Source organism: Phragmites australis, chromosome 16 (assembly GCF_958298935.1).
Source record: "Phragmites australis chromosome 16, lpPhrAust1.1, whole genome shotgun sequence".
In the NCBI taxonomy this organism is placed as follows: Eukaryota; Viridiplantae; Streptophyta; class Magnoliopsida; order Poales; family Poaceae; genus Phragmites; species Phragmites australis.
In genome coordinates this window covers 11,364,104-11,391,914 of record NC_084936.1, presented here as the reverse complement: position 1 = coordinate 11,391,914, position 27,811 = coordinate 11,364,104, and the positions used below count along the sequence as shown (strand labels likewise).

The 27,811-nt window shown below is 43.6% G+C and overlaps 2 protein-coding genes across 3 annotated transcripts; one reads left to right on the top strand and one right to left on the bottom strand.

Moving 5' to 3' along the window:
• Window positions 1-15,125: 15,125 nt before the first annotated feature.
• On the top strand, window positions 15,126-16,978 carry LOC133895796 (aspartyl protease family protein At5g10770-like). Its single transcript, XM_062336312.1, has 2 exons — window positions 15,126-15,433; window positions 15,547-16,978. Exons 1-2 carry the CDS (start codon window positions 15,238-15,240, stop codon window positions 16,881-16,883), a joined length of 1,533 nt encoding a protein of 510 aa, XP_062192296.1. The 5' UTR covers window positions 15,126-15,237; the 3' UTR covers window positions 16,884-16,978.
• A 229-nt stretch (window positions 16,979-17,207) lies between these two features.
• LOC133894907 (sister chromatid cohesion 1 protein 3-like) lies at window positions 17,208-26,468 on the bottom strand. Of its 2 annotated transcripts, none has more exons than XM_062335104.1 (11): window positions 26,144-26,468; window positions 23,613-23,874; window positions 23,483-23,529; window positions 23,308-23,339; window positions 23,142-23,209; window positions 22,721-23,073; window positions 22,411-22,564; window positions 18,894-19,033; window positions 18,058-18,661; window positions 17,848-17,980; window positions 17,208-17,726 (listed from the first exon to the last, which is right to left on the bottom strand). In XM_062335104.1, exons 1-11 carry the CDS (start codon window positions 26,265-26,267, stop codon window positions 17,628-17,630), a joined length of 2,016 nt encoding a protein of 671 aa, XP_062191088.1. In that variant the 5' UTR covers window positions 26,268-26,468; the 3' UTR covers window positions 17,208-17,627. The 2 variants fall into 2 exon arrangements, with proteins under 2 accessions (XP_062191088.1, XP_062191089.1); XM_062335105.1 differs by lacking the exon at window positions 26,144-26,468 and adding an exon at window positions 24,507-24,630.
• Window positions 26,469-27,811: the final 1,343 nt, after the last annotated feature.

The window sequence follows — 27,811 nt, the reverse complement described above, 5'->3', positions numbered from 1 at the left end:
CGCAATTCCACACATGTAGCCTCCTCTCCTCTTGAGTTTGTGCATTCTGGCGTTTGGGGGCTGGCTGTTACTTATGTGGGAGGTTTCTGTTACTATGTGAGTTTTGTAGATGATTTCAGTCGCTTCAATTGACTCAATCTTCTTAAGCACAAATCAGATGTTGAGCATGCTTTCTATTCTTTACAATCTCATGTTGAAAAAATGCTTAACGCAAAAAAATTGTGCGGTTCAATCCGACTGGGGTGGCAAGTACTATCAACTCAATTGCTACTTCCGACGTGTCAACATCACCCACGATATCTCATGTCCGCATACCTTGCAGAAAAATAGTATCGTTGAACGCAAGGATAGGCATATCATCGAGACTGGCATCACTCTCCTTGCTCATTCTTCACTTCCTGTCCAGTTCTGGGATGAAGCCTTCTTGGCTGCATGCTATCTCATCAATCGAATACCCATGCGTACACTTCAAACTCAACTCCCCTTTCATGTCTTCTCAACGAGCAGCCTAACTACTCCTTCCTTCGCGTATTCAACTACACGTGTTGGCCCAATCTCCGCCCATACAACAACTGGAAACTAGCTTTTAGGTCTCGTCAATGCGTGTTCTTGAGCTACAGCTCCGTGCAGAAGTGATATAAATGTCTTGACAATGTTTGCATCTGGTTCCAATGGTCATGCCTCGTCTTCACATCCTAGTGCTCCTATATCACCAGCTATTTTTCCATCTTCATAGTCGGTTACTCAGGATGATCGCATGAGAAATTATGACCTTAGATTGTTGTGTACTGATGATGTTGCCAGGAGCTCTTCTAATGCAGATTCTCCTAGAGCAAGCATTGGTTCGTTGCTCTCACTCTCATGGATGAAGGGTCTTCGCACAAGCCCACCGCGCCCACCACATCTCCATGCAGTTCACCTCCTACATGCACGTCCACTGATCTTGCATGCAATCCCAACTGGGATGCACCGATTCCTGCACCCGTGCCACCTCATCACCCACGCAGACCTGGCTTCATGATGGCATGTTGTGGTATGACCCCTCATGTCACGCTTTTGCTGTGGAGCCCATGTCCCACCGGGGCACTCTAGTTGATGCTCGATGGCAGGCAGCTATGGAGGACAAATTCTCAGTTATTTAGCAAAATAGCACGTGGACTCTTGTTCCCCGTCTGCCTGGTCAAAATATTATCAGTTGCAAATGAATCTTCCAGATAAAAAAAAAGACCTGATGGCTTGGTTGATAAGTGCAAGGCGCGCCTCGTTGCCCGCGACTTCACCCAGTGCTATGGCGTCGACTATCTGGATACCTATAGCCCTGTGGTTGAGTTGGCCACGGTTCAGCTTGTCCTATCCACTGTGGTGTCTAAGGGCTGGTGTCTTCGTCAAATTGATATCAGCAATGCCTTTCTTCATAGAGTGCTTGACGAGACAGCTTACATGCAACAATCCCCTGGTGTAGGAATCAATGATATCCTAAGAGGAGGGGTGAATTAGGACATCTAAAATTAATTAGCTCCAAAACTTAACAAGATAAAACTATTTTAATTTCTATCTAAACATACTCTAGATTTATCTAGTGTGTCTACTCTACCATTCAACAAGGTTTGCAACCTATAGCCAATCCTAGCAAACTACTCTAGGAAGGTAAACATGCAAAGGTAGATTGCAATTAAGTAAATACGGAAACGTAAGATGGTAGAGAGAGCAAACTCGGTACAAGGGATTTCTATCTCGTGATATCGATGGCATAAATGCCACCCCTAGTCCACATTGAAGCAGCCACCTATGCTATAACTCCCGGACGGCACCCAGTCATGACCCTTGAGTCACCTAGGCCTCAAGTAGGTTAAGTTACCAAGGCAAGGCCTCACCACAAGCCTCTGTTCCGGTCACTTGCTGCTATCTTCACTTCGGAGCTTGAGCCACTAGCCTCCATGAGTGCCACCTCTGGAAGAAGATGGTCAAGGCAGAGGTCAAAAAAGTGGCCAACGGAAAGAAGGCTCAGGTCACAACCTAGAGTAGGGATACCAGCTCCAGTAGCAGTTGGGACGACATGGACACGATGTCCTTTCAGCCAGATGAGAGAACGGTCGATCACATGTTCGGTGGCTCCGCCTCCTACAAGTACAAGAGGCAGTACAAGACGGTGGCCTGAGAAGTCTTAGCTGCCATCCCCGTGGCTCGTCAAGCTGTTAAGTGTCAAATGTTGAAATCTCCTTCGGTCAAGATGATTGTCTTGAGAACTTCGTGCAGCCAGGTCGATTCCCTATACCGGTCGAGCCTACGATTAATAACTATAGGGTCACCCAAGTGCTAATCGATGGAGGGAGTTCCCTGAATATTATATTCTCTGGCGCACTAGAAGGAATGTAGATCTCACTATTTGCCATCAAGCTAGTTACTCAAGCTTTGTATGGTATAGTATCTAGAACTTCGGCCGCTCATTATGAGGAACCCACCAAATTGTATTCGAAATAATGAAATCGGTGACTCATCCGATAAAATGAGAACTAGCACACACCCATCTCATGATGTGCCACGCGCTAACCCACATCTCAAGGCACAATCACAATCACAAATGATTATAACGAATCTAATCCCGATTCTCCCAGCATGTGTTTTTGCCTAGAATCGGAACACGCACCTTACAACAAGCTTCATCATATCAAGGCATAATAAAGAGCGAGAAAGCAAATATATTACAAGCCTTAAGTTATTACAAGTTCAACGACTTAAAGCTGTTGGAACTATCTATAGCTACAGTACCGAAGGGGTTCATTCCAGGCAAAGAGAGAGAGAGTGGAGGTGGGAGGAATCAACCACTACCCTTGACGCCTTAGGTCTTTTATATAGGTGAGGGGGGAGGTGAAATTTCCTCTCCACCCCTTGGTGGGGCACAAATATTACAAAGAGGCCCTTGGATCTTTACATGGGCTACTTTACTATATGGGCTCCTTTGTAGGCCTGAGCCTTTCCCCCAATAGTAACCCCTTAGCTCCAAGCTCTAATAGGATAGCAGGGAGAACAGCTACTACTAGAAAATGACCTAGGTTTATTGTTGACATGTACGCCTCACTATAAACTCCATCCCAAAAACCCAGTGGGAAAAAAGGGCATGGAGAAATGAACGCGTACATGCGCATGTCCCTTACAAGGTTGCTAGAGCTAACACTCATAATTACGCTTTGTCTTGCTTAGCAAAGGTTGTTGCTACGGCTTCAGGAGGTGATCCTCCGCAGTGGAAGTCAAAGGTTCTTCTTCATCCTGATCGGCGAAGGGGGTTTCGACGAAGGGGTCTTCAGTGAAGTGGTCGGCGAAAGCTGCTGCCGAGGCTTCGTGGGAAGAAGCTTCAACGTAGGTAGCCGAGTATCAAGACTATTGTCGCGGCTCACCAAAGTCCATGGTATCCTCTCATCTCCGCTTACGTGCATCAGCCAAACTCTTGGGACCCAAGACGGGACTTTAATCCGGGTGCCCCCCGTAGCCTTCTTGTCCGGGGTTCATGAGTGGTGAAAGATGCCGCATAGTTGATGTAGTCCAAGTCGGCTTGGGCGAAGTCATCATGAGTGAAGCCCCTGAGTCGATGTTAGAGTCAATGGAGGTGAAGTAGTCGTGGACGATGACCCTCTATCGATGTCAAAGCTGCCAAAGGCGAAGTCATGTGTCGGAGGCCCTCTGGTCGATGTCCAAGTCGACAAATCAAAGGCGTAACGGCCGTAGTCATCGCCTAGTCGACAAAGGCAAAGTTAGAGTCAATGGAGGTGAAGTCATTGTGGCCGAAGCGAAGTAGTCGACATAGTCAGAGTCGATGGAGGCAAAGTTATCGCGGACAAAGCCCCTCTGGTCGACATAGTCGGAGTCAACGGAGGCGAAGTCGTCGTGACCGAAACCCCTCTGGTCGACATAGTCAAAGTCGATGGAGGTGAAGTCGTTACGACCGAAGCCCCTCTGGTCGATGTAGTCAGAGTCGACGGAGCCGAAGTCATCATGAACAAAGTGAAGTAGTCGCAGCTGAAGCCTCTCTGGTTGACCTAGTCGGAGTCGATGGAGGCAAAGTCGTCGCGGCCAAAGCCCCTTTGGTCGACGTAGTCAAAGTGGACGGAGGTGAAGTTGTCACGGCTGAAGCAAAGCAGTCGCGACCAAAGCTTCTCTGGTCAATGTAGTCGGAGTCGACGGAGGCGAAGTCGTAGATGAGGCCAAAGTGGACGTGGCCAAAGGCCTCTCTAGTCGAAGTAGATGGGGGGAAGCCATCGAGGACTCCATCCAAAGTCTCATCGACGCTGTTGAAGCCAAAGGTGAGGGCGACTCACCTGAGTTGATGCCGATGCCGAAGGTGACAATGAGTCAATATCGAAGGTGCCAACATGGAGTAGTAGTCATTGTAGACGAAGGTGCTCAGTAATGCACCGTGTACGAAAGGATCTTCGACGTCTCGGAACTCAAAGAGTCGTATCTTCAAGACTTGCTGTCTGAGGTCCGAGTGAAGTGTTGCATGTACCCGAAGCTAAGCAGTATCTCGGTCCTCTTTGTTGGGCCATCGCCCGCCTTTTAAGTCGATTGGTGTGCTGTCTTTACCTAAGGACCAGTGGCACTTCGACTTCCTATCATGTAGGACAATAGGTGGTGTGCTGTCTTTACCTAAGGACCAGTGGCACTTCGACTTCCTATCATGTAGGACAATAGGTGCTTCGTATCCCTTTCTAGAGATGAAATACACATTATAATCGATGTATGTTCGGTATGTGGATATGAAGAATAAATACTTAAATGCACTAATGTAATCCGATGGTCTCTTTTGCCTTCGGTGCGGGGCTAGCACTCTTAGTACCCGTCTTTTGTTTTAAGTCAAGAGGTGCGCTGCCTTTGTTTAAGGTCAAGCACCACTTCGGTTTCTTGTTCCCGAAGAAGGTCTCTTTTTCCTTCGGTGCGGGGGCAGACACTCTTAGACCTCGTCTTTTGTTTTAAGTTGAGGGGTGCGCTACCTTCGTTTAAGGTCAAGCAACACTTCATCTTTTTATTCCCGAAGGTCTCTTTTGCCTTCGGTGCGGGATCATGCACTCTTAGCCTCCGTGTTTTGTGCATGTGTCAAATAGATGCACGAAAAGTACAATCGAAGAGTAAACGCTTCGGCATAATGATAAATGTAGCAGCGAAGGATAAAACCTTTGGTATGAGGGATAAGCCCCATTTGCAAAGATTTAAAATTCATGTATATGAGCAATAATAGTCTTCTCATACAAAGGCTTAAACCTGTGCATGTTGAATAAATATTCCCTCGCACGGAGGGTGAGGCACCTATATACAGAACGAAGAGGTGCTTCGGTGCATGTAAATAACGCAAGCGCCATAAAGATTAGCACCTCGACAACTATGCGAAGGTTAAAACCTGTGTATGGGGATTAAATATTCCCTCGAGCAAAGGGTAAGAATCTGCATATGGGTAAAACAAACGCTTCGATGCATTTATGTAATAAGTATATAGAAGACAATGCTTCGGCATTCATGTCAAGAATACGTACTCCGGCGCAAATGTAACGAGAGCGCGTGAAAAATAAAAGCTTCGTCATACGAGAGAAAGGTGAACATTTTGATGCATAAGTAATGCCAGCACCTGAAGAACACTTGCTTCGCACACACGGAGGCTAAGAATAGTTGCTTCAATGCACATAAGTAATACAAGCGTAAAGAAAATGTATACTTCAGTAATTGTGAGAAGAATAAACGCTTCAATGCATATGTAATGCAAGCGTAAAGAAAAAGTAAACATACACGGAGACTAAATATCCCGATGCACTTATACAATGCAAAATGTGCAAAGCGTATATATGCGCGAAGTATGTATTCATGCAAATGCACAAAAAATAAACACTTCAGCACATAAATGTGATGTATGAAGAGTATTTTTGCCATATAAAAAATAAAACACATATGAATGATGGATGCTTCGATGCAACGAAGAATTAAAACTCTCAAGCGAAAGGTAAAGACTCTATACGAAGGACCAAAACCTGCAAGCGACGAATGAAGTTCCTCAAGCGATTAGTACACGTATTCGGAAGAGTAAATGCTTTGGCACTCATGCAATACAAGCACATGTGATGCGAGTATGCGAAGAGTAGACACTTCGGCATGTAATATTGAGCAATATAATGCGAAGGGTAAGTACCTGAATGGGAGGGAGAAATAGCCCCTCAAATGGAAAATAAAAACCTTCATATACTTGCGAAGGGTAAAATAAGTACTTTGACTCGTTTATGCTATGCAAACGCAGAAGGTGAATACTTCAGCATTCATGCAAAAAATACGTGTTTCGATGCAAATGTAACGCGAACGCGTGAAAAACAAATAAGCGCTTTGACATACAAGCGATGGGTAGATGCGATGCACGCATGTGGAGATAAATACTTCGGTAAAGAGCTCTCATTCATTTATTCATTCACGTGAAGGGTATATCCTGCACTTTTGATAAGGACATACTTTCCACGGATACACGCATTCCTCCTACCACACAACACGCTGAACAGGTGATAGAAGGACCAATAACGCGAGCACGAGCACGCCAACTTAATCATCAGGTGAACTTGTTCCTAGGGCTGCCCACAAATATTTACAAGAATGGATTACTATTTAACTTTTGTGATGATTTTATTGTCCTTAGGAACCAGGGAGAAGAACCATACAAGCCCAAGTATATAAGTGGACGCAAGTTCAATTTGGATTCGGCCCTCCTGACAGCAGCAAATGATAAAGGCCATAACTGTTGATTCCGAAGGATTCTCGGGGCCCATGAGTACTTGATGGAAAGATAATTCTATCTACTTTCAGATGGATACAGCCTCATCTCGAAATTCCTCCTGAGGTATTCGGAATCGTTAAAGAGAGTCACTTCTGCTTTCCAGTCCGAATCAAACTTGGGCCTTGTATTAGAGTCCAATTCGGCTTCCTGTGTTTTGGCCGAAACATCTCCTCTTCTATCTCATAAATAGACAGCCGCACCCTCTTCCAGGGATTGGGTTTTGATAGAATAGATCTAGGTTATTGCGGAAGACCTATTTTGTGCCGATTACATTTTAATTCGATCTTTCCACCAAGGACCAGACTTCATTCCTTTTGAAGTTGTTTAACTCTTCTTGCAACATCACCCAATCCGAATCTTCAAGAGCTTCTTCTACCTTTCAAAGGCTCCAAAGAGGAAACAAAAGAGTAATTCACAAAAATTTGCAAATCTTGAGCGAGTAGTTACCCCTTTTTGTATATCACCAAGTATGTTGTCTATCGGGTGATCTCTTTGGATACTTTGATGAACATGTGGGTGTGGCACTTGAGATTGAGGTTAAATATCTTCCACCTCATCATCATCTAGGAATTTATTGGAGTCATCATGGGCTTGATTTTGCTCTTGAAGTTGATTTTCACTTTGATCTTGAATTGATGTTGATGGCTCCACTTGAATTGATGAAGATGGTTGAGCTTGATCATTTTAAGCCACTTGTTGCTTTTGTGGTTCTAGATGCTTGATTTCACCAATTGTCATCTTCTTAATTGCTTCGCTTGGAATTTCATCATCACCTAATACATTATGATCAACTTGCTCCACTTGGGAGCCGTTAGACTCATCAAATGTCACGTCCCGTGCAATTTCAACACAACCGGAGGTTTTATTGAAAACATAATAGGCGTAGGCATTTGATCCATAACCAAGCAAAAAGCCTTCATCTACTTTAGGAGAAAATTTAGAACTCTTTGCTTTCTTATTCAAAATAAAGCATTTGCTACCAAAGACTTTGAAGTATGAAACATTCGGTTTGTTACCGGTTAGAAGCTCATAAGCGGTCTTGTTCAAGGTCTTGTGGAGATATAACCGGTTGATGGCATGGCATGCGGTGTTGATTGCCTCCGCCCAAAATTAATCTGATACCTTGTATTCATCAAGCATTGTTCTTGCCGACTCTATTAGAGTCATATTCTTACTCTCGACAACCCCATTTTGTTGAGCGGAGTAGGGTGCCGAGAATTTATGCTTGATCCCTTCTTCATCAAGAAACTCTTCAACTTGTATGTTCTTAAACTCGCTTCCGTTGTCGCTTCTCACCCTTTTGATCTTCACTTCAAACTCATTTTGGGCTCTTCTTATAAATTTCTTGAATATGATTTGTGTTTCACTTTTGTCATGCAAAAAAGAATACCCAAGTGAAACGAGAATAGTCATCAATAATAACCAAATCATATTTGTTACCGTCAATACTTATGTAGGCAATTGGCCCAAATAAGTCCATGTGGAGAAGCTCCAATGGCCTTGTAGTTGTCATCACGTTCTTGGCGGGATGAGGTGCTCCGACTTGTTTTCCCGCTTTACAAGCACTACAAATTCTATTTTTCTCAAAAGAAATATTTGTTAGTCCTAGATTGTGCTCGCCCTTTTGAAGTTTAGACAAATTTCTCATGCCAACATGAGCTAGTCGGCGACGTCATAGCCAACCCATGCTAGACTTAGCAATCAAGCAAGTTTTAGGCTTCACTTCATCTGTTGAAAAATCAACAAGATAAAGTTTACCTTTCAACTTACCAGTGAAAACTATTGAGGCATCTTTCCTTCTAGAGACAATCACACTCTCATTAGTAAAAAGATAATTGTAACCCATTTCACATAATTGTAACACGGATAATAAATTGTAATTAAGAGACTTGACTAACAAAATATTTGAAATAGAGTGATCATTGAAAATAGTAATTTTACCTAAACCTATTATCTCTCATTTTCCATCATCGCCAAAGCTGATGTTTTCATGTGGTCCTCATCTTCTTCAAAAGATGAGAACATACTCTTTTCTTCGATCATATGATTTGTACATCCACTATCGATCACCTAACTTGATCCACCGGAGGAGTATGCCTATAAAACAAATTTATGCCTTTATTTTAGGTACTTAAATTTATTTGGGTCCTTTAGCGTTAGTCACAAGCACCTTTGGTACCCACACATTCCTTTTGACAACTCTATCTTTTGTGCGGGGACCAACATAAAGAGCAACTACTTTACCACGGTGGTTTCTCTTAAGCATATAAGAGACATAAAAGGTAAATTGAGGAGCATAGGCTTTTGGTTGCTTTGCTTGAGTCGTGAGATCATCTTGCTTGCCTTCCTTGATGAACTTGAGGCACTCCACTCCATTCATCATCACACGGCCATTTTGCTTGCTCGTGTATTGATCAAATCCAAGCCCTCTCTTTTGCTTGTTGTCCTTGGCTTGAATGGTCTTATATAGTGCATCTTTGGATTTATAGGTTTTATGCACCCATACTTAACCAAGGTATTTAGCCTCTTATTTTCTTTTTGTAACACTTGCAAAGATTCAACATTAGTAGTACAAGCATTTATATCAATATTAAAGCAACGAGAGCACCCATTACTAGTGGAAGCACTAGATAGCACGTTTGCATCATTAGAGTCGAATGAGCTACTCTTAAGGGTATTAATTTGCTTTTCAAGAGTTTTATAATTTTTATCCAAACATGATAATTTCTCTTGAAGTGTAGAATTGTTAATCTCAAGACTAGCAATTAAGAAATTGGCCAAATCATAATCATTAGATAATTTCTCAACTTGCTCCTTCTCTTTAGCAAGGAGCTCCTCGAGTTCATGGTTTCTCTCCTTTTCAAGGATGAGCATATCCTCTTGTCTCTCAAGGGTCTCCTCATGACTATCTATTGTATCCATTAGCTCTTTTATCTTAGATATGACATTTTTGCTTAAATATTTAAACAAACTATCACAATCACTATCATAATCACTATCACTATCTAGGAGCTTAGATTGGGATTTTACCTTGCGACCTTTAGCCATGAGGCACTTGGGGGAGTCATCATCATCATCACTTATTAAGAGTCATTTTCTTGGTGTAGGCTCGCGGATGGCGATGGTGGCAATCCCTTCATCATCTGAGTCGGAGCCGGAATTAGAATCTCACTCCTCTCCAATGTGTGCTTGACCCGAATATTTCTTCTTGTGGGTCTTGTACTTGTCTTTCTTGAATGGCTTGCTCTTATTTTCCTCCTTGTCTTTTCCCTTCTTCTTGTTGGAACAATCGGCTATGAAATAGCTAATTTCGCCACACTCATGGCATGCCCTCTTAGATGTTCTCTTCTTGTGCATATCTCTCTTGTATTTGAAATAGCAACTCTTCCTCATGAATTTCTTGAATCTCTTCACAAAGAAAGCCATCTCTTCATCTTCGGAGCTCTCTTCTTCGCTTGAGCTTGATTCTTGAATTTGTTTGCTTTTACATGCCTTGAATGCAACCTCTTGTTCTTGGATGTTGAGCTTTGCTTGGCATGAATCTTCACTTCATTGGCTTCTTCCTCCATGAGTTCATGAGCAAGTATCCTCCCGAGCACATCGCTCGATGTGAGCCTTTGGTAATCTCTTCTTTCTCAGAGAAGTGTCACCAAAGTGGGATTTCTAGGAGCAAAAGCTCTAAGCAATCTTTTCACCACTTTGTGATCATCAATGTCTTCACTCCCAAACCCTCTTAGCTTGTTTACAATCAACATCATCCTATCATACATGGCTTGGGGATTTTCATGGTCTTTCATGACGAATCTTCCTAGCTTGCCCTCAAGTAACTCTATCTTGGACTCTCACGCTTGTAGTGCCTTCATGTGCAACTTGGAAAGTGTCCTAAATTTACTTAGTCTCCTCAAGCCCATCTACTTTGTTGAACTCCTCTGGACTCAAGGCACTAAGCAAAACACTTGTAGCTTGAGCATTGCGGTGCATGTTTTGCTCTTCATTGGAAGTGAGCTCTTGGTCTTCATCCGGCAAGTCACAACCTGTGCAAACAATCTTCCAAATACATGGATGAAGAGATATTAGATGCATTTTCATTTTGTGCCTCCAAGCGGCATAATGTGTACCATCAAAGAATGGTGCACACCCAGATGACACGGAGATTTAATTGCTAAAAGAATTTAAACGATCATAATTGAAAGGTATTTCACTTCCCTTTCCCTTAACATTACCTTCACCATTCTTCAACGGATCATCTTTTGGACTCTTCGGACTTCCAAATATTGACATTTCGAATTCCTCCAAGCGGTCAAGCCTTGTAGGAGGTTACGCTCTGATACCAATTGAATATCAAGTCATCTAGAGGGGGTGAATAGGCGTTTCTGAAATTTAAAACTCAGCGGCGGATTAACAGAGCCCGGATACTCCGGTGAGGGTCGGATACTCCGGTAGTCCGGACTATCCGGTCTTGTCCGGATTATCCGGGTTATACAGGATTTCAAAATCAAAATGAATCTAAGTAAGTTTACTAGAATCTAAGAGATACCACAGGTTCTACTAGGAGTAAAATACTTAAACAACAATACCCTGCTGTAAGATACTCACGAATAATAGAATTTGGGAAAAATCTCAATACTACAACAATTAGTAAAGCTTGCACAAGAATAAGGAGATAAGAATTTATCCTGAAGTTTGGCCATTTCACTAAGAAGCGCCTATGTCTCCGTTGAGGAGCTCATAAAGAGCCGGGTCTTTTTCAACCCTATCCTCTCCTAACGACCACAAAGATCAAGCTAGGTTTTCTTACTCAAATCAACGGGCGATTACAAACTTCCCGTGGCACTCCACAGTTCTTGGGTGCTCTACGGGCAATGCTTTGCCGTCTAGGAGCACGAGGCTCCAAGAGAAAAGATCACAAGTGAATACTTGACGGCGAACTCAATACTCAAAGGTTGGATTTTGGCTCAACAACTCAAATCACTCTTCCAAACTCTATCTCTCAATTCTTCGAACAATCTAAGCACTAGAGAGGTTTGGAGGGGCTCTTGAATGTTCTTAGGAGGCTTTGTCAAATAGTAGCTCACCAGCAACAGCAATCATTCAATGCAAAGAGGTGTGGAGGTATATATAGCTATCCTTCAAAAACTAGCTGTTACTGTTCTGATTGACCTAACCCAGAGTATCCGATGAACACCGGAGTCTCCGGTCATAATTCCAAAACAGGCTCAGAACAGTGTCAGAACTAGCCATTACAGTTCTGTTGAACTGCCCGGAGTATCCGGTGAACACCGGAGACTCCGGGTGGCACTTAGTCGCCACAAAGAAAATGCCCAGAGACTTGCCAGACTCTCCGACCTCTCCAGGTACCGGAGTATCCGGTGAACACCGGAGACTCCGGATATCTAAAATAAATGCTAACCGAGACTCTCTGGCGGAGTCTCACTCAGAGACTCCAGTCGAAAACTCCAACTACCGGAGTATCCGGTGAACACCGGAGACTCTGGTCATTTAAAATAAATACTAACCGGGGTTCTCTGCCGGAGACTTTCTCGGAGACTCCGGCCAAAGTTCACCAAGCACTGGAGTATTCGGTGAACACCGGAGACTCCAGGCGATTAAAATTAAATCGGAACCGAGACTCTCTGGCGGAGTCTCACTCGGAGACTCCGGCCTAAAACACTAAGTACTGGAGTATCCGGTGAACACCGGAGACTCCGGACTCAAAACACTTTGCCTATTTCCTGGTGTCCGTGGGTGAATGTGTCTCTCAAAATTTGGTTCTAAGAGGTTACTTTGAGCATTGAGACACCATCAAAACTAACAATTGCATCCCTCTTGATAGTACGGCTTTTTTAAACTCAATTTCAAAGATAAAATCAAATTAAATTCTATTGAGTACTACAAAACGCTTCTCTTTTCTTTTCGAGGGACGTCATCGTTGTATAACTTCACCAATGAGACTAAAACATGTTCATAGCTTCAATAAACTCATTAGTTCCTTAATCGTTTTGTCATCAATAAGCCAAAACCCACTTAGGGGGCCTAGATGCACTTTCAGTTTCCTAATTGAACAATCAAAGGATTCCTCTACCAATGCCAGTAGCTTGGAGGTCAGATGAGGGGTCTTCCCCCATGAACATAGATTAGTACTGAAAGGTTCAGATGAAGGAACCGCTGAATGTTGGTGATTTGCGCTAGAGGCGATCACATATGCGGATTGGATCTACGAATGTGATTTAATGTAATTAAAGATCCATTAGAGAGTCATAATGGACTTTAATGTGATTAAATGTCCATTAATATGCTCTATATAAGAGGAGACATGAGCCATAGTGTACAAGTTCTACCACCAAAAACCTTGGTCGCCACCTCTTTCATGAGCTCCCTGCGAAACCTTAGCCGGTTGCGCGATGCTAGCACACCGGCATATGGCATTCCATCCCTGTACGTGTGAATACTATAGAGGCGATGTTGCTATTGCAACATTTATCTCCTCGGCATGAAGATCGCGGTGCTGGTTGTGCTCTGTGGTCGACTTCTTCCTCTACGTGGTCGCAGAGCTAGTCGACGTGATCGATTACTTCCCCTTCGCTACTCGGAGCTGGTTGAGGAACACGCGACGCTGCTCGGAGCTGGTCGAGGAAGCGTACAAAGTTGGATCGATCTACTCCAACTCTCCTTCCACTGCATTGCGCGTCTTGTGGTAATGATCCATAATCCTCTACATGGTTTACTGTTTGAACGTGGTAGAAAAAAAAATTGCGCTAGCCGTAGCCTACCCATTCCCAACACTGAAACAAGGCAAAAACTTTTAAATGGGTAACTAAATATGAGCAATAGTCCGTGAGAATGACGAACCCCTCTCTCTTGTAAACAAGAAGATAGATAGGTCCACGGGTTGAGACAGAGAAGTTCTGACTAGTGCAAAGGAGATGAAGATTCAAGATGATGTTCTTGCTCGGGCCATCATACGATCTAAATCCAAATCAGACCTAACTCACTAATCTTGTTGGGCTTGAGAGCCTACCAGCAAACCCATATTCAAAGGCGTGACACACCCCTACTTGTTGCCTGAATGGCAATCCACACAACCAGCACATTGGCAAGGTGCGGATTGATTGGTATCAATAGATATGAAAGGACGCAAGACAAGAACACATGAGTTCTTCTCCTATATTAATGCTCTGCTAATAGATCCGATATGAAAACATGAGTGAATTAATTTGTGGTCTGACATAATATGAGTGAATTCATGGTCTGACATATATAGCCCTCCTAAGACAAGAATTTTTTTTGCGAACGAGCATAGAACTCGATGGTTGGACTTCAAGGTGGGAGTTCGATCAACAGGGGTTCGATCCCCCTGTCTCGCATCTGCCCCGTTAAAGGGCCTCTAATATAGAGGCTCCAGGTATGAGACCTCGGTTGTAAGTAAAGATAAGAAAATTTTTGATGCAAATAGACCATTAGGTGCAAAGGTGTAATCATTGATTTCCGTCTATTTAATTCTGATATGAAGGTAGCTTTTCCTCCCACCATCACACCTGATCTACATTGATTTCTGATGGGGCTGCTGGGGAGTTTTACGCAAAATGACTTTGGTGGGATGGTGGGAGAAAAGACTATCTTCAGATGAAGATCAGACGGGTAAGAATCAATGTTTGCACCTAAAATTTCCGTTTGTAAGACACCTAGACCAATAAATAAACTCTAAATGTGAACTCAAAACATGAAACAAACTCCAACTCTAAACGATAGCCATGAAGCCTTAATACTTTCTACCAGGGGAGTTAAGGCAAATGTCGGCGCGGCCAGGAAGAAATCGAGTCCAGGTGGGCACTCATTCTCGGTTAAGATGGGAAATGGGCCTAGCTTGAAGCTTACCAACGTCGTGAACCCCTCTCGTATGGACATTCTTCTTCTCTCTTCTGAAGCGGCTCGATCGCGTTCTTCCAAAGCGGTGATGGCGCTGGCCCTCCGCACGTCCTCGTCCGATGTACTCTCAAAGTTTCAACGCCACCCGCACCGGCACGGTAGTAACAGTTAACAGTGAATTGCATGTCCTCCCTCATGGATCTCGGCCATGTTCGTTCACGGGAGCAGGTGCAGCCGCCCTAGGGGCATCGCGCATGCGCCGCTACCATCTTCTCCGCAACCAAACAACACGAGCCGCTTACCCTACCTTTGTGCCCGTGATCGCAGATACTCCAGCGGTTCGTGCTCCCTCCTGCGTGCATGGTCTCCGCACTCGTCCAAGCAGCAGGGGTGACAGGCAACTAGCTAGCTAGCAGCGTCCGTGCATCTGCATATGTATTCTCTCTCTCACACACACACACATTCTCTTGTCTCTTGCACCTCCCCGGGCCCCGGACAGCTTCGTGCTTGGTCGTTTCTTCCGCCTGTGACTTGTCAGATCCACTCCACTCCACTCCAGCGTCTGCACAGCAATGGCGCTGCCCGCTCGATTTCGTCTTCGTGTCCTTGCGCTTCTCGCGCTCGCGGCTGTTGCTGCCCCCGCTGGCCGAGGCCGGCCTGCCTCCGGGAAGAGTGCCGTGCTCTCTCTGCGGGAGCTGGAGGAATGGGGTGCCTTGAGGAATGCCCGTAGCCGCCGCTACGCTGACGCAGAGCGTGCTGAAACGCTAGGTAATTCTGCTGCATGCACTGACTGGAGCTACCAGCTCACCTCTGTATTTTAGTTGTACAGAGCATGGATGCATTAGTGTTAGAGCTGATTTTTTTTTTGTCATCTTCTTCAGGGGAGCACAAGAAAGCGGGAGCAGCAAGAACAGCGACCACCGTGCTAGAGCTGAAGCACCACTCCCTCACCGCCATCCCCGACGACCTCACCACCCGGGATCGCTACCTCCGCCGCCTCCTCGCTGCCGACGAAGCGCGTGCGAATTCACTGCAGCTGCGCAACAGAGCAGCAGCGTCCACGCAGTCCGGCTCCTGGCAGGCGGCGACGCCCGAGGTCCCGCTATTCTCCGGCATCCGATTCCAGACGCTTAACTACGTCGCGACCATCGTGCTCGGCGGCAGCTCCGGCGCCGCCGCCAACCTCACCGTCATCGTGGACACCGGCAGTGACCTCACATGGGTGCAGTGCAAGCCCTGCTCCGCGTGCTACGCGCAGCGCGACCCGCTTTTCGACCCCGCCGGCTCCGCTACCTACGCCGCCGTCCCGTGCAACGCCTCCGCGTGCGCGGCCTCCCTCAAGGCGGCCACCGGCATGCCGGGATCCTGCGCTACGACCGGCGGAACCAGCGAGAAGTGCTACTACGCGCTGGCCTACGGCGACGGGTCGTTCAGCCGGGGCGTGCTCGCCATGGACACGGTCGGCCTCGGCAGGGCCAGCCTCGACAGCTTCGTGTTCGGGTGCGGGCTCAGCAACCGCGGCCTGTTCGGCGGCACGGCGGGGCTCATGGGCCTCGGCCGCACGGAGCTGTCGCTGGTCTCCCAAACGGCGTCCCGGTTCGGCGGTGTGTTCTCCTACTGCCTGCCGGCGACAACCACGGGCAACGCCTCGGGCTCCCTCTCCCTCGGCGGCGACACGTCGTCCTACCGCAACACGACGCCCATCGCCTATACCCGCATGATCGCCGACCCGGCGCAGCCTCCGTTCTACTTCCTGAACGTCACCGGCGCGGCCGTCGGCAGGACCCCCGTGGCCGCGCAGGGGCTGGGAGCCAGCAACGTGCTCATCGACTCCGGCACGGTGATCACGCGCCTGGCGCCGTCCGTGTACCGCGCCGTGCGCGCCGAGTTCACGCGCCAGTTCGGCGCCGCGGGATACCCTGCCGCCCCGGGGTTCTCGATCCTCGATACGTGCTACGACCTAACGGGGCACGACGAGGTGAAGGTGCCGCTGCTGACGCTGAGGCTGGAGGGCGGCGCCGAAATGACCGTGGACGCGGCCGGGATGCTGTTCGTGGTGAGGAAGGACGGGTCCCAGGTGTGCCTCGCCATGGCGAGCCTCTCGTACGAGGACCAGACGCCTATCATCGGCAACTACCAGCAGAAGAACAAGAGGGTGGTGTATGACACGGTGGGGTCAAAGCTAGGCTTCGCTGACGAGGACTGCAGCTATGTATAGAACTTGACGAGGATGATAGGCCGTTCGTTCTGTTTTAAATTAAGGTCGTATTATCGTCCTGAAATTATCTGAGATTATTTGTCAGTTCCTTTAAACTATCCTTATAAAATGAGTTAATTCTCCTCTTCTATATAAAGAAAAATATCAGCAATGCTCTTATCATCCTTTCGGGAAAAAAAAAGTATGGCATGTCTTATGGCTAATAGCCACGGTTTGAGATCAGATGGCTCTGAACAGAATCGACGATAATGGACTAGTGGAGTATAAAGTATAGTGTGTATCCTAAAGACTTTCTTAATATACCGCAAGTAAACGCAACAAACATTACATAAAGAGAAAATATATATGATATCACACTATTTACACTGACATTCTGTAAGCTAACCTAGTCCCTAGCCACTAAACATTTCAGATAGGATTAACAGATAGCTACCATTATCATTTATAAGTTAGAACAAAAGTTTCTCTGTCCATTTCATCACTTTGCTTACTGTTGAAAGCACGGGCTGAGAAAACAATCTCAATTCTGAACGGAACCATGTGTCCTAGCTTTTGATAACACAACAATGTTAAAACTTCACGAAATGTCTTCTGCAGCCTCACGTGAAAACAGATGCCAGTAACTGTAGTAGGTTTCCAGCTACACCACATCAGCGCATCCCCTATTCAGGGAACCACTGCAAATCCTACTGTGGGACTGATGGAACGAGAGATCCTTTTCTTCCATGATTCGAATTAATTTTGTCAAAGTTTGTCTGCTGAGAGCGAGGGTTTAACTGAGATTTCAATATCACCGTATGCTTCTTCTTGTCGGGCATCAATATAGTCATAACTCTTCAGAACCTATAGGAAGAAAAATATAATGGAAATAAAAATCAAATAAGCACCAGGAAGAAATTGCCTGCAGCTGAACAAAGTAAAGATTACAAGTGTATGTCAAAAAAGAACACTAGTGGTATATTACCGTTGTTTCGAAGAACATCCGTGCAGCTTGCTTTCTTGTTCTCCCTTCCAAGATTCTGTCCAAACTGAATTTTCCAGGTTGCTCATCTGATGAGGTTGAAGGCATATGATATTTGAAGAACTGTGCAACAACCCTACAATGCAATACGACACAAAAAGTCAACGTATGCTAAAAAGGAATGGCGTCTTCAGTCCAAACGTATCTCATTACCTTGTCCTAGCAGACATGCTTCCTAATCCTGTGACGCCAGTACCTGCACTAGATATAACTCCAGGAGTACTTATGAGCCCAGGAATATCTGGCTGATCATAATCATCTTCATTGATCGGAAACAGGGATTCCATATCAGAGTCACGAGTATTCTGCCCAGGTAATAGATAACTCCCATCAGATGGTGGAATTTCAGTAACACCAGTTCCTCCAAGTCCAGACTGTGGAGTTCTAGTACCAGGAGTTTTGAAAGCAGAATCATCTCTTCCAATTGGAGATGGCATATCTACTGGGGAGAATCGAGGTAACTCGGGCAACATATCTTCATCTGGTGCTGCATCGGCTTCTGGTGACTTTAGGGTGGGCAGAGGTTCGGGGTTTGCATCCGCATTTCCTTGAGGCTTTGGGCTTGAAGTGATATGACGTTCAGGCAGTGCATCCTCATTTCCATGAGGCTTTGCGGTGAGCTGTCTTTCAGGCGGTGGATCCTGACCACTACCATTTGCTTCACCAGCCGTGGGTTCGCCGGCAGCAGACTTAGGATCAGGGTCACTCACACGGGGGAAGTTTCTCCCATAGGTTGCATGTAGGTTACTGCACATCCCTGAAAGGGAGCAAATTTGGGGTTAACATGGGTTTTCTTAAGAGGGAAGAAACTAATACACCTCTGAGAAACCAAAGAGCCTATTTGCGGACGGGCATGGAGCCCAATGATAAAACTCGATGGGACAAGTCAAACCAGCGGGGGCTCGAGCCCCGTCTCGCACCTCTGGCCACCAAAGGACACACAATGGGGAGGTGCAAATAAAAAAACACCAAAGAGCCTATTTGCTTACCATGCAGCAAAGGTTCAAGGAAGAAGCTGTCGCTTCTGTTAGTCCTGCTGAATCTCCACATATTCAGGGCCGTTTGGGGTAGCTTTCTCCTCTTGCGTTTCAACTCATCTACAGCGCCACTAATTTGACCCTTCATATAGCTGCGCGAGAGAAGATGAAATTGTCACCGGTACAGAAGATGAAATTGTCACCGGTACTAATTTGACCCTTACAGCACCTTTTTAACGAAGAAGAGGTAAGGTATGTGATATTTCAGATGAGTATAATAAAGCTCCAGGTCCGGACAACTTTCCTAATGAATTTTATCAGGTAGTTTAGGAAGTGATCAAGGTGGCCTCATGATATTATTCCCTGATTTTGACAGAGGCAATTGGCCATATATAGCCTTAATTTTGGGTCATAACACTTATCCCAAAGAAAAAGGGAGTTTTGAAGATACAAGAGTACAATCCTATATGTTTGTTAAATATCAGCTTTAAGATATTCACCAAAGTGGATACTAACAGGATTGGTACCGTGACAAAAAAAATAATAAAATCTACACAAACCGCCTTCATACCCGAACGAAACATTATAAAGGGAGTAATAACTTTACATGAAACCATCCATGAATTACATAGGAAGAAACAAATGACATGATATTGAAAATTGATTCGAGAAAGCATATGACAAAGTAAAATGGTACTTCCTTCAACAAACTTTGCGAATGAAAGGATTCTCCGCACAATAGTGCGAGTGGATTCAAAGCTTTATATTGGAAAGACATATAGGAATTAAGATCGATGATGAGGTTGATCCCTTTATTCCAAACGCGCAGAGAACTGAGACAAGGTAACCCCTATCACTCATCATTTTTAATACTATAGCATATATGTTTGCAATATTAATATTCAGAGTAAAAAGTAATGGACAAATAACATGAGTGGTTCCACATTTGATAGATGATGATCTGTCTATTCTGCAATATGCAGATGACACCATTATTTTCATAAACCATAATTTAGAATAGGCTAAGAGTATAAAACTCATCCTATGTGTGTTTGAGTAGCTCACAAGGTTGAAGATAAATTTTCATAAAAGCAAGTTGTTCTGTTATAGTGAGGCAAAGGAATGCGAAGACCAATATACACATTTATTTGGGTGCAATACTACTACATATCCTTTTAAATATCTTGGCATTCCAATGCATCACTAAAAAATAATAAATAATGATTAGAAAGGGGTCTAAGATAGGTTTGAACAGAAGTGGAGCAGTTGGAAAGGGAATATGATGTCAGCTAGATGCCGATTAGTGCTTCTAAATTCAGGCCTTGGTAGTCTTCCTATTTTTATGATGTCATTCTTTGAGATCCAATAGAGTCCTAAAACGGTTAGATTACTTACGATCTAGGTCCTTTTGGCAAGGAAAAAATCACAAGAAGAAATATAAACTAGCAAGTTGGGATATTCTTTGCTAACCCAGGGACAAGGGGGTTTGGAAATTACTAACCTTTTGATTAAAAATACCTGTCTCCAAAGCAAATAGCTTTTTAAGCTGTTTAATGAGAATAAGGTTTGGCAACAAATGCTCAGGAATAAATATCTTAGCTCCAAAGTGCTCACTCAAGTCCATGGATAGCTAGGAGATTCACACTTCTGGTTTGATCTTATGAAGATTAAAAACGATTTCCCCAAATAGGGGTCTTTTCAAGAACAAAATGGGAAACAAACTCGTATCTAGAATCATATTTGGCTAAAAAAATACCCACTAAGCCAACAATTTCCCTTGTTGTATAATGCGGTGGGACATAAACAAGCCACAACTGTGAAAATAATGAGAAGTATACCTCTTAATTTATCCTTCTAATGACCGATTATTGGAAACAAACTAATTGAATAGCAACAATTGGCATTGCAACTTATTCATATCCAGCTCACTTATAATAGAGACATTTACAAATGGGATATTCATGGGAAGGGGCAACTTACTGTCCAGTCAATATACAAACAAATGTTAAATCACTCCATAAGCATCCCTAACAAGTGGCTTTGGCAACTCAAACTCATGTTAAAGATAAAAAATTTCTTATGGTACATAGGACATGGGGTGGTTTTGACCAAAGATAACCTGGTCCAAAGAAATTGGAAAGACAGCCTCAAGTGCTCCTTTTGTAATCATAATGAGAATATCCAGCACATTTTCTTCGAATGTTCCTTGGCTAAGACAATCTGGTATATAATAAGGACAGCCTTAAGGATTAAAAATCCGAGGAATATTTCTCATATGATGGGCAATTGGTTACGGGGATAGGAGCTAAAAAAAAATCTTAGTTGGGATAGTGACTTTTTGGGGCTATATGAATTTGTCGTAATGATATAGTTTTTATAAAAAACAAATATGTCATTCAGGTACTTTTTAGATGAACTTACTGGATAAGTTTCTGGAGACTACTCCATAGGAAGGATCAAACGGAAAAGTTCCTGAAGGTTTACCGTACTTTGAAGATAGTGTCTATAGAGCTCTTCGCCAAGCACGAGTGGCTACGTAATTATAGATTACAAGTTTCATGACACTCTTTTGTTTTAATTATGTTTTCTCCCTGTGTGATATTGGCTACATATACTGGGATATTGTAATAATCAATTATTTGCAATATGCATCTCTTGATGCAAAAAGCCCGATACTTTTATCCATTTTCTTAAAAAAACAGAAGAGTACCTCCAAGCAATGCAGCGTTAGATGGTAAAACTATACATGCGATTGCATTTTGGTAGAAGGTTGGTACAGCGTCTATCCCAATTTCTAGAGGAACGTTTGACTTTTTGTAACCAAATGACAACGATGGGTATTGAGTTATTTGAATAAGCTGTTTAGCAAGAAAATGCTCAAGGTGGCAGTGTAGCACCTATATGGAATTTTCCCAAAAAAACATTTATACGCTGATACAGCTTCATATATACACTAAAGAACCAAGCAGAACCGATATAGTAAAGTGTGTAACTACATGATTAGATATACTACCCTACACATAGGTGTAGAATATTATTTTGTGAGCCCCAAAATAATACGCAGGGTCTCCCAAATAGAGACGAGCAGCTAGACACGTCATATATCCTACACAAAAGTGTAGAATAGCGCTACAGGTTACATGTTCCATAGACCAAAAACAATATAAAAATATAATTTTGTTCATTAAATCATAGAAATGTCACAGTATAAAAAATAGGAAATTCTAATGACAGTATAAATATCGCAAAGGTATAGCCGTTTATCATGAAGTATCAGGTATACGATACGCATTAAATTATTATGCATAGTTCCGACTTCCGAGAATATTAGTACATCTTTTGATACACAGCATTTCTTGAACCAACGCATTAATCTATAAAAAATCATCAAATTCTGAGCAGCAATTTATTTCTTTCAAAATTCAGATAAGAACATCAAATCATTGTTCCAAGTTATCCATACTATAATATTGCTCAAGTAAACAGGTAAGAATCCTCATGCCAAAGTTGAGGGTCAATTAAAACTTACTTATTGGAGAGCACTATTTCTTCATCAAATTTCACCCTTCTCTTTCTCTTTCTCTTGTTATCTGGTGCTTTTGGCCTTCTATTTCTCGCTTGAGGTGGAGATGGTTGTACTTGAGGTAGAGATGGGTTCATCCTCCATTCAGGTAACTGGTTGTCTAAATTCATAAAAGGAAAAAAAGTAAAGTTGGATCAGGACGTGTTTTATCATTAAGGGAATTTATATTATATTAAAACATAAGACAGACAAAAACAAATACTTCAGGTGCATAATGTATCAGCAGACAAATACTAAACAAAATTTAGTGGTGTACCATCATCAAAAGGATCATATATGGTCGGTGTTCGTAAATTGGGTATGGATCTCCCAGGTATTTGTTGATCAGCAGAAGAAATTTCGTCAATAACTGGAGGGCTGATAACCTTGTTTTGCACAAACGGTGAAGAACCCTGGTTCACCTCCATGGGGTCATCATTTCCAATTATTAAATCTGTTAAGTTCAGGCCAGGCCCCTCCTGTGAAGCTTCACGCATTTTTTCCGGTGGATCTTGTGCTCCATCTGTCTGATTTTTAGTGTTGGAGTTCACTGGCAAATTGCCTGGGGGAGGAATTTCATCATTGTGATTGTCATTTTCTCCAAAACCATCATCAAACGGAGGGAACATCCTGCACATGATTGAAAAGGAGACATGAATCCACGAGTAAGAAAGAGAGAAACTATTCAAGAAACATACTCGTTCTCAATTGGCTTAGGCCCCATGAGTGATGATAGACCAGGAGCTGATGACTCTACTCTAACATCCTGCACATTTGTGAGGTAAAAAGTTAGTGGTTTGAGAAGTAAAAAAGAACGCAAGATTTTTTTTTAAAAAAAAAAAGAGGCAAGATAGCAATGAATACCTCATCAAGGTCTATCATCACATATTCTCCATCTGCAACACCAGTGAGATAGTTAAACGCTTGATTGCAATTCAGCTCTCTTTTTTTATTGAAAACATAGGTAGGGGTCTCCCCTCCCGATTGCTTCAAAAGAACTGCAATGTCAATAAGATTGGGTATATTGAACGTCACTTACCACCCAAAGTAATCTCATCAGGAGCCTTCCGATGACTATCTGGTGTACTGCAGGAAGTTCAACAAAATATGAGTATTACATTGAGGTTGCATAACACGAAGCAATGATTTAAAGTACAGAAAATGCTTACTTCATCTGACAAATTGCATCGTCCAGGTCTAAGTCGTCAAGATTAAACGTAGGCGGCAATGTGATGGCCTCAAACCGAACACGGTCTGACTCAAATGGAAGATCGACTTGTACAGAAGCGAATGCAGTTCTGATTGTAGTTACCATTCGATTGCAGTCTTGAAACAGGTAGTTTACCTTCCACGAATAAATACGGACTAGGCCTAGAAGAAGATGCCCTGATAATCTTAGAGCAATTGGAACCTCAGGGAACATTATACTCTCTGGAAAGGCAAAATACGTGCATTAGAAGACTAGGCAAAGATTTACAGAATAAATCATAGGGAAATAATAGAAAAAAAAACTTAAATCTCTACTACTTAAAAAATCATAGTAATTCTCACACCATCCTATGTCCTACTCTCCTCATGTTTTGTCCCTGTAGTTAGATATTAGTTACCCGCAAATATCACTGACTTACCCCCCCCCCCTCCACCCATCTGTCCCCCTCCCGAGCCCCTAAACCCCAAAGCATGTGCAAAACCCTAATCCCATCCTACCGCCGCCATGGGCTCCGCCACCACTGCCTCCATCTCCGCGCTGCTGCGCTGTTCTCGATCGGCGTCTCCACAATCGAGACGAGACGAGACGATGACTCCCTTATCGGCATCACGATGCGCCAAGAAGAGAAGACAAGAGTAGAGAAGAGAGACTCCGGTGAGAGATGAGGCCATGGCCTCTGGCTCCGACAAGCAGCAATCCATCCCCCAACCCGGCTACCTGCCTTGCTCCAATTCTGTTAATTCTTTTACTGATTGGATTCAATTCAATTTGTTCTTCCAAAAAATCTACCTTTTTTTGGCTTTAATTTCTTTCTTTGATATTCAAATGAATCGAATTGAGTTAAAATCCTCACTTGCTTCCGCCTATCAACAATATACATCCGGCGTCATCGTCTTCTCCCCTCCTCTCCTGTTGCCTGATGGAATGGGATGGGATGGCATCTTTGTACCAGGAGCAACAACAGATAGTGAGGGAGCCAGGCTTGAGAAGCTGGTATTCGAGGTGCCGCCACAGTTGATGAGGGAGGACTAAATTCAGAACGCCATCAAGTTCCTCTCCCACCCAAAGGTCAGGAGCTACCCGGTCGTCTATCAGCGATCCTTCCTCGAGAAGAAGGACCTCACCAACTAAGAGATCGACGAGGCCTTCCGAAGAGTCCCTTAAGATCTGTCTCCTTCTATTCCTCCTCCCTTTGCTACGGCTAAATTCATTCATGTCCTGTCCTTTCCTGCTTGCTACTGCAGGATCCACAACCGAGTGCTACCACTACTGCCTCACAGCAACAGGGCCTCGAAGATAAGATCTTCTTCGTGTTGATTCCATTAACAAGCTCAAGGAATGCCTTGTCTTTATTTGCTTGCTTACAGCCAACAGCCAGAATCAATCCACTGACGTGCAAACTTACGCACCAGTGCATCAATCTCTGCAGCCAGCAACTAGCCATGTCGTCCAACCCAAGTTCAGCTGGTACCAAGCATTTCTTGCTGCTGGTGAATTTTTTTTCTTCCGTTGCAAGGCACGGGCATTTGACTAGTGTGGGATAAAATCAAGAGTCAAGTACAGATCGATATATTTTTTTTAACAAAAGTATTTTTCCAACAAAAAAAATAACTACTTGTTTGCAACAATATCTGGAGATGGTCATTATACCATAAACCCAAAAGGATAAAGTGATGGGGGTTGCTAACTTGCGAGTGACCACAAGAAACAAATCACTCAGTCATCTTCCATTCTTCCCCATGCCCAGCCACAATCATTGCGCAACCAAATCGCAAGGATTTTTTATAGGTGCTATAGAGCAGCCGACTAAAATTCCGTCATGCTATTGTCAACGGCCGTGAGCCTTACGATCCCTATCGGACCGCTCTCCTCCTTTCTTCTACCTCCGTCCGCCTGCGCTATTTCCTCTTCCTCCTTGCACCGCTATCGTCTCGTTCAACTTCAAATACTGCATTATTTCACTTGATGCTTTTTCCAGGTTTAATAAAGAGCCAACAGACACATTGAGTTCACCCTATAATCTCACGAGTACATACTTGCTTCGAAAGTTCATATCTTTGGCCATAAATAAGCCGCTACACTGTAGGTATGTCCACCAACTTCTACAAATATCGCTCATTAGTAAAGTACCAAATATCTTTATTTTGCTTTTCTGCATAAACCCTACGACAAGAACAAATGTTTACGCACAATTTCAATCAGTTACCAAAATGTCAGTAATGGGAGAAAAGAATCTACACAAGACCTCTTTCCCAAAACTGAACAAACTATTTGTTTCCCTTCCACTTGCATGACGCCGGTTTTGGACAAAACCTTTGCAAAATGTATCATTTCCTGCTCACACCGCAATGGTCCACCATTTTCCCAGAAGAACACAAAGAGTACTACGCCATTCGCCTCTACCAGATGCGCTCTCGTCCCTCTCTCCGGGGAAACTAAAGAACGAAGAAAAACCGCATCTTTGAGCGAGCAAGGGAAGGGCCGACCGACCTGCGTAGGAGGGGATGTCGATGCCGTCGATCTGCGGCTTCTTGATCTTGCGCTCGAGGTGGGCCGCGATCCACACCGTGCCCAGCGGGCTCTTCCGCGCCAGGAACGTGTGCGAGTAGAACATCCTCGCCGCTCGTCCGTCGCTCGCCGGCGGCGGCGGCGGGGTGTCTTCGAGGGGGTTTGGTAGGGTTTTTGGCTGCCGCGGCGGAGACGGCGGCGCACGGGAGGGGAGGGGGAGGGGAATGGGAATGGGGAGTAGACGGGATAATGAGATTGGAAACAGTTTTGGGGGGAAGTTTTTGGAAGGGAGAGCGAGGCGGGAGGGCACCTGATTGAAGATGGCTTTTGGCGCGCGGTTTTCGGGAGCACCGTGGACGGGAGGGGGAAGGGTCGCTGATGGGCAAGACATTTGAAAAAAAATTCTACGAGATGTAATCTTATAAAAAGATTTTTTATATGTTGTATGTCTTTTTTTCTTTTAATTATACGTGTTAATTGTTAGATTAGAGAAGGAGTATAGATTAGAATCACCTAGGGGTCTTGGATGAAAGATCTCATTTACTTTCAAAAGAAAGAGTTGTCGGTTAAGATAGTGAAGCGATTTTCGTGTGATGGAAGTAGAAGGTTTTATCAGATTTTGGTATGTTTCTAGAGGTTTTATTTTTTCTTTAATTTTGTGAGGAAAGGTTTGTATTTTTCTTTTTTATGTTAAATTGTTCAAAAACTTTCTTTTTTATAAAAACCTTTTTTATTGATTTATAATGATTTTATATGGACGAATTTGCTTTGTACTAACGGGTTAGTGAAAAAAATCTTTTGGTTGGCCAATTCTATTTGGTGCGCGTGGGGTGGTCCTTTTGGTTTTTCTTCGTAATAGTCGGAGCTGATTAGGAGCTCGTAACGAGGCAAAGAACAATGATAACAGTGATAGCAAATAATAAGTTATGTTTTTCTTTATTACGTGGTGTAGGATAGTTAGAAATTTTGTTCCTACTACTAGAATCCTAGAACTATAATCAAGCTTCTAATGTGACTAGTAAAAATGTATGTGCGTTGCTTCAGAGACACAAAAAATTCACACTACTTGAATTTGTACAGTTATGTGTTCAAGGCGATATAACGGTTAATCATCATTAGTTTACAAAATTGAATATATTACTATATTATTGAAACAATGCACTATTTGCTTCCTATTTATCATGTAATTTATGGAGCGGAGTGCTCCTTAATTTTATGAGTGGAATAGATAACTTAATTTATGGAGTGCAACGTTAATTAGCTCCTTGATTTTAACAGGGAACCAATTCTAAATATAGAAACAATCGATGGTGGAGATCAGATGTTCTCCATCAAACTCGTAAAATTTAATGTTCTCCATCAAACTCGTAAAATTTAGATTAACTAACAACTACACATGTGTTTCACATACGTGTAATTAATTTAGGATATAGCAATCCGAAGAAATAAAAGAATATAACATAACAAAAGAGAGATTTGCATACACGAAATTCACAACATAATTATGTAATTTCAGGAGGGAGAAGAATGATAAGCACCTGGACATGAGGGTGGAGTAAACTGTATCGCCCAGAGTTGACTGTCCGTAGTAATGCTATGAGCAGGATCAAGATGCTGACCGATTTATGAGGGGATTAAAATAATTCTCGT

Excerpts from the sequence above, each read along its gene's own strand:
- LOC133895796 (XM_062336312.1), top strand. The coding sequence starts at position 15,238 with ATGGCGCTGCCCGCTCGATTTCGTCTTCGTGTCCTTGCGCTTCTCGCG. Across the intron at positions 15,434-15,546 it reads AGAGCGTGCTGAAACGCTAG|GGGAGCACAAGAAAGCGGGA; the intron begins GTAATTCTGCTG and ends CATCTTCTTCAG.
- LOC133894907 (XM_062335104.1), bottom strand. The coding sequence starts at position 26,267 with ATGTTCTACTCGCACACGTTCCTGGCGCGGAAGAGCCCGCTGGGCACG. Across the intron at positions 22,565-22,720 it reads ATATGATCCTTTTGATGATG|ACAACCAGTTACCTGAATGG; the intron begins GTACACCACTAA and ends TTATGAATTTAG. Across the intron at positions 17,727-17,847 it reads GGATGTTCTTCGAAACAACG|GTTCTGAAGAGTTATGACTA; the intron begins GTAATATACCAC and ends TTCTTCCTATAG.